We start from the raw sequence: 7,070 nt of genomic DNA on the forward strand, positions 1-7,070 counted from the left end.
GCAGAAAATTGATATTATACCTGATAACTTGTTATTAGAATCTAACCGCAGCTTCGAAAGTGGTCAAGTTTTCAATATTTGATGGGCTTTCACCTAGAAATATAAATAAATTGGTCAAAATAGCTCCATTCCATTGCTTTCTATCCAACCTAATTCTAAGCTTATTCTGGCTAAATTTTAACAACACTAAATTCAAATGGCAATTTTGGGTAAAATTCCAATTTTAATCCCTCTGCAGTGTTTAACATTGATATTTAATATTTAATATAATTATTTGTATTGCTAAAATAAATAATTAACACTGTAAAATACCGATTAAAATACTTTGGCTATGATTTTCATCGAAAGCCATGAAATTACTGCCATGTAAATGCAGCTGAAAAAAATCTTCAGAAACTAATGCCTCATTTTTTACGGATGCAAGAGGTATACATAGCTTATCTGTTACATAATGCACACTTTAAAAGTAATTAAATTAAATTACAACAATTTAAAATATCGTAATTGGGGTAGGAAGAAGAAGAAGCAAGTACGGACGGATATTTTGCAGCAGAAGATATCACAAAAACTTACCGATTATTGCGGCAGAGGAGACCGACGGAGGGAGACAGTGATGCGCCAGAGGAAACGACAACGTTGCAAGAGGTCGGGTTTGGGGAAATGTGGATTAGGGGAAATTTCTCAATATTTCAGGGAGAAATGGATTTTGGGGATAAGTCACAATAGTTGGGGTTTAAGTTTCGGTTAAATGTATGGGGCAGAGGAGACCGACGGAGGGAGACGGTGATGCGCCAGAGGAAACGGCAACGTTGCAAGAGGTCGGCTTTGGGGAAATCTGGATTAGGGGAAATTTAGGGATTTGGGGGAGAATGAGATTTTGGGGGATAAGTCACGATAGGGGTTTAAGTTTCGGTAAAATGTATGGGAAAAAAACGATGACGTTTTTCTATGAAATTGAAATCATTTGCGGCGCTTAACAATAAGCGCCACTAATATCAGTACAAACGCAGCCGTTTAACACACATTAGAGTAAAACTTGTGGCACTTAGAGTAAAAACGCCACTAATAACACAGACAAAACGGCATCGTTATAAGATAACATTAAACATTTTTGCGGCGCTTTAGCTAAAGCGCCACTAATAAAAATAGGAAACGGCGCCGTTTCCTCAGCTCGTAATAAATATTTGTGGCGTTTTTAAAATGCGCCACTAAAAGAAAACAACAAAACGGCACCGTTTTCGGTACAGTTAAAGGAAATTTGTGGCGTTTCTTCGTAAAACGCCGGTAATATATCACCTTTAGCGGCGTTTTTCAAATGCGCCACTAATAACACGGACAAAACGGCACCGTTATAAGATAACATTAAACATTTTTGCGGCGCTTTAGCTAAAGCGCCACTAATAAAAATAGGAAACGACGCCGTTTCCTCAGCTCGTAATAAATATTTCTGGCGTTTTTAAAATGCACCACTAAAAGAAAACAACAAAACGGCACCGTCTTTGTTACAGTTAAAGGAAATTTGTGGCGTTTCTTCGTAAAACGCCGGTAATATATCACTTTTAGCGGCATTTTTCAAATGCGCCACTAAAAGAAAACAACAAAACGGCATCGTCGTTGTTACAGTTAAAGGAAATTTACGGCATTTCTTCACAAAACGCCGGTAATATATCACCTTTAACGGCGTTTTTTCTGAAGCGCCGCTAATGCCTTCCTACAAGATTGAAGTCAATTTGATCCAAAATTAAAACAAAATTTATAAAATGAAATTATTAATTAATAAAAAATGGGAGAATAATGCATTTTTAAAAAATAAATTCATGTTCTAAAAAAAAATTTACATCAATATATTTTTATATTGAATAAATATAAATATTTATGTATGCAATATATAAATGAAAAATGATGTTAATTATATCAATAATTGTGTTAATATTTTACAATATTTAGATTAAACTAAAGTTCATGTATACAATTGAACATTAAACTGTTGTTCATGTACGCTTTTGGGATTTAACCCATTTTGATATAATATTTTTTGAATTAATATTTTATATTTATCTTATTTACATTTATATTCTAAAAATCTAACCCCTAAATCCAATAACCAAACCCCAAAATCTGACCTTCAATATACCATAAACCCCAAACCTAAAACTCTAAACTCTAAACCGTAAACCTAAACCATATTTTTTGGAATTCGTGTGGCCAATGTTAGTGTAGTACAAGACATATATTTTATATCATTATATTATATATATGGCTGTAGTACAAAATGGCATGAATCCGAGTAAAATCCAAATGTTCCTCAATTTCCAAACTAAACCCTAAAACCCTAAACTCAAACATTAAACCCCAAACTCAATCTCTAACACATAAACACTTAACCCAAATTAATAAACAGTATACCATAAACCCTAAACCCTAAACCGTAGACATTAAATCTTAAATTTTAAACCCTAAAACCTAAAATAAAATAATGGATTTTGCTCAACACTTTGATATGCGTTGAAACCCTAACCGTAACCCCTAAATCCCCTAACCCCTAACCCCTAAAGCATAACACCTAACCCCTAAACTTTAAATCCCAAACCCTAAATCCATACGCCAAACTACTCCTTAAACTCTAAACCGTATACTATAGAGATAATTAATTCAATATTTTAAAATTAATACTATCTCTTTTACGATTATATAAGAAATTATTTAATATATAATCTAAAAAAATCAGTAATGTATCCAAAAAACTTTAAAATTATTTTAAATAATAGTATTTTAATTTTTCCATTTTTAACGAATATTTTAAAATATTTTAAACCCCTGAGCATTAGCGGCGCTTCCCAAAAAACGCCGCTAAATCCCCAAAAAGCTCCGAAAACGGCACCGTTCGGCTTAGTTTTATTGCGGCGCTTTTCGAAAAACGCCGCTAAATGAAGCATTAGTGGCGCTTTCTTAGAAAACGCCGCTAAATCCACTGAAAGTTAAGAAAACGGTGCCGTTGGGCACCCCCAAGCATTAGCGGCGCTTCATTAAAAACACCGCTAAGGCCTCGAAAGATCTGAAAACGGTGCCGTTGGACATATGTTTTTTTGCGGCGCTTTTCTAAAAACGCCGCTAAATCCCTGAACATTAGCGGCGCTTTCGTCAAAGCGCCGCTAATTCCACGAAAGCTGAGAAAACGACACCGTTTGGCTTAGGGTTTTTAGCGGCGCTTCCCCAAAAACGCCGCTAAATCCCAAAAACTACGGAAACGGCACCGTTTGGCTTAGGATTATTAGTGGCGCTTGATTAAAAACGTCGCTAAATCCCCAAAAGCTCGGAAACGGCGTCGTTGGGCTTTGGTTTTTGCGGCGCTTTCTGGAAAATGCCGCTAATTCTTATTTTCAGCGGCATTTTTCGTTTTGCGCCGCTAATGATCTAACTTTAGCGGCGTTTTTCATCTAAACGCCACTAAAACCGCTGCTAAAAGCCTATATTGGTTTAGTGAATGTGAAGATGTGTGAATGTTGATAATATTTTCTGAAGCGCAAATTGTAAAGAGGACACATCGGTTAAAAACAAAACAATAAGGCCAATGTTTTTAGTTCTTGTTTCAAGGAATCTGATGCCCTGTTTTAGTCAAAACATGATATATTTATGTAGTAAAGTACTAAAACTTAGGAAATTGTATGAACCGAAAATGTTGATATACATTTAAAAAGATGAAATCAAAATTTGTTTTCTTTGTTTGTGAAAAATGAATACCAAACGTGGAAACTAGAATAAGATAAACACCAAAATAACTGAACTTCCTGCCTTTGGGGTCTAAATCTCTATTAAGTGAAACCTTTTGTCTCAGACCACAACTTTGTAACCTATCCACTTGAAATTTGGTAACCATCGTCCATTTTTAAGTAAAGAATCCTAATTTAGAGGATCCCACTTGCTATAAACACCATCCCCCAATATATACCGATTTAATATAATATTTAACAAGACAAAAGGCCAAGAGAAATTCTGCTATCTAATACAGTTATTGCTCCTTTCTTTTTATCCTTCTCGGTTGGTTTAAGGTTTAAGAGTCATATATAAAGTGGTGCTCTGTATGGTTCTTCACCATAGCCAGCCGAAGGAACATGTCTCTTTAATAATAATAATAATAAGAGAAGAAGAAGAAGAGGAAATTAACAAAGATGAGCAATAAAGTGGTTGTTGCAGGGGTTTCTATCATTCTTGTGGTGGGAGTCGCTATTGGCGTTGTTACTACAATTAATCATTCTCGTGATGCTAAGGGTAAATTGTCTCCTGAAATGAAGGTTGCGACTAGCATTTGTGCACCTACTCATTACCCAGATACTTGTCAGAAGACTTTCGACTCTATGAACAGCACTGATCCTAAAGAATTCGTTAAAAAGGCTATCTATGCTGCTGAAGAAGAAGTCAAAAAGTTCCTCAACTTTTCTAACTCCAAGATTGCTGAAGCTAAGGACAATGGCCTCACAAAGATGGCCTTGAATGATTGTAAGGACATGATGCAATATGCCATTGATTCACTTGAGGCAACATACGCTGACGTAGATGGAAGTGATTTGCATAACATTGATGATCGCATAAACGATTTTAGGACCTGGTTGAGCGCTGTTATCTCATACCAACAATCATGCTTGGATGGTTTTGAACATGATCGCAACTTGAAAGAAACCATGGAAGAGGCTATTGTTGCTTCTAGTGAACACGCAGCTAATGCTTTGACAATTGTGACAAAGTTGATCGAAATTCTTACCAAGTTAGGTTCCGAGTTGGCTAGTCCTGACACTCGTAGACTTTTTTCTGTTGAGGAAACAAACTATCCTTCATGGTTTTCAACTACAGACCGCAAGCTTATAGCTAAGATTGATAATAGCAATTTGAAACCAAATGCTGTTGTGGCTAAGGATGGTAGTGGCCAATTCAAGACCATTGCTGAAGCTTTAGCTGCCGCTCCCAAGAACTCCATAAACAGACATATAATCTACATCAAGGCTGGAATTTATGATGAGTACATCACCGTGGACAAACAATACACCAACATCCTTATATTCGGTGATGGTCCAAGAAGAACTATTGTCGCCGGTCGTAAGGCTGTAAAAGATGGCGGTGGAATTACCACCTGGCAAACTGCCACTTTCTGTAAGTTTTTAATAACTCAAACCATTTTTTTTGATCTATGAATATGTGATTTGATTAATACTAAGGTTCATAATGTTGACATTAGCTAATAACTCGTAACAACTAGTAATATAAGTAACATACAATTGTAAGCTTTACACATGCTCATAAAACAAATGATCACCTCAGGTAGAGAACAAGTTGGCCTTATAAACCCTTGAATGTGGTAGAGGATGGATGCTAATTGGATTCATAATAAATGTAGGTCAATTGCATACAATAATAACATTCACTGAACTAGTTAATTTATGACAATATATTCTTCATGATGATTTTATAATATATAACTCTTTAATTTTAATGTTTCAGCGGCTATTGGAAATGGGTTTATTGCCAAATCCATGGGATTCCAAAACAATGCTGGTCCTGAAAAGCATCAGGCAGTGGCACTTCGAATTCAATCAGATAAGTCGGCCTTTTTCAATTGCAGGATGGATGGTTACCAAGACACCTTGTACAATCACGCAAACCGCCAATTTTTCCGTAATTGTGTCATCTCTGGAACTGTTGACTTTATCTTTGGCGACTCTCCTACTGTAATCCAAAACTCGTTGTTAATTGTGAGGAGGCCAATGGAAGGTCAATCTAATATGGTGACTGCACAGGGTAAGACAAGGATTGATGAGAATACCGGTACTGTGATCCAAAACTGCAGGATTGTCCCTGAGCAAAAGCTCTTCATCGACAGATTTAAGTTCCCGACATACTTGGGCAGGCCATGGAAGCCGTACTCTACAACTATTATCATGGAGTCTACGTTAGGAGACTTCATTAGGCGTGAAGGATGGATGCCCTTTGCTACTCAAAATCATGAAGATACCCTCTATTATGCGGAATACAATAATCGTGGCCCTGGTGCTAACCTCGATGCAAGAGTTAATTGGAAAGGTTACCACAAGATAGACAAAGCAACGGCGATGAAATTTACTGTCGAAGCATTCCTTCATAGCAAAGAAAATTGGTTGCCTTCAACTGGTATTCCGTTCACTGCTGGATTAAGATATTGAAGACATTGAAATAAAAAAAATCATGGCCAAAGAAAGAAGTTTATGGTGTTATCTGCTGAAAATCTATAATTTTACACTATAATTGTTGGTCTGTGATTCCTTTTTACACTATAATTTTAGCGAATCAACAAATTTTGAATCTTCATCTTAGAAGTTAATACGAAATTTGCTCATTTAAATTTTCATCGCTTATGATTTTGTGTAATTAGGGAAAACAGTAAGATCAAAATAATGAAGAATATTTTTCTTTAACTCAAATTATATAGAAAGCCCTTGGTTATCAACTTTTTTCTTTTAACTTTCTACAATATGTATTTTAAATCTTGGGTCTATTTTTTCATTAATTATGTTCAATTTTATTTTTAAAATATATGATAACACGGATTTTTTACCTGTATATTATAAAATAAAAGAAAAAAGAACTTAAATGGTATACCAAACAGATTATGCACCAAAATGATCCATCCAAGCAAGTGGAGGGTGGTGCATAGGCGGCACCACCCAAAAAATCTGACATGTTTGACTACAATATATATATAAAATTTGAAATGCTATCTAAATAGGCGGTACCAAAAAGAATATGGGTCAATTACAACTCGTATACGACCAAAACCGGACCCACTGCCGATCCGTTGTCATTGATGAGATAGGACGACTGGTGAAGCCTTAGAGAAAGGCGGCACACCTACTGGTCATACCCATTTCACAGGCGGCATGTAACACCCATAACCTGTATCCGTCGCTGGAATAAGGTTACAAGGCATTACCATATAAAACACGGCTCAAAATAGTCATATTACACATGCTTTAAAATCCCATCATTCGAAACATATATACCTCTTACTCATATCATTCAAAAATCAAATTATAAGATGACTC

General features: G+C 35.8%; 1 protein-coding gene across 1 annotated transcript; it reads left to right on the forward strand.

Moving 5' to 3' along the window:
• Positions 1-3,956: 3,956 nt before the first annotated feature.
• LOC107910595 (pectinesterase) lies at positions 3,957-6,336 on the forward strand. The gene is made up of 2 exons (XM_016838485.2): positions 3,957-5,145; positions 5,494-6,336. Exons 1-2 carry the CDS (start codon positions 4,170-4,172, stop codon positions 6,189-6,191), a joined length of 1,674 nt encoding a protein of 557 aa, XP_016693974.2. The 5' UTR covers positions 3,957-4,169; the 3' UTR covers positions 6,192-6,336.
• The last annotated feature ends 734 nt before the right edge of the window (positions 6,337-7,070 follow it).

The sequence above is a fragment of the Gossypium hirsutum genome, chromosome D08 (assembly GCF_007990345.1).
Source record: "Gossypium hirsutum isolate 1008001.06 chromosome D08, Gossypium_hirsutum_v2.1, whole genome shotgun sequence".
Taxonomy (NCBI): Eukaryota; Viridiplantae; Streptophyta; class Magnoliopsida; order Malvales; family Malvaceae; genus Gossypium; species Gossypium hirsutum.

Coding starts and splice junctions, on each gene's coding strand:
- LOC107910595 (XM_016838485.2), top strand. CDS start 4,170: ATGAGCAATAAAGTGGTTGTTGCAGGGGTTTCTATCATTCTTGTGGTG. Junction 5,146..5,493: donor CTGGCAAACTGCCACTTTCT/GTAAGTTTTTAA, acceptor TTAATGTTTCAG/CGGCTATTGGAAATGGGTTT.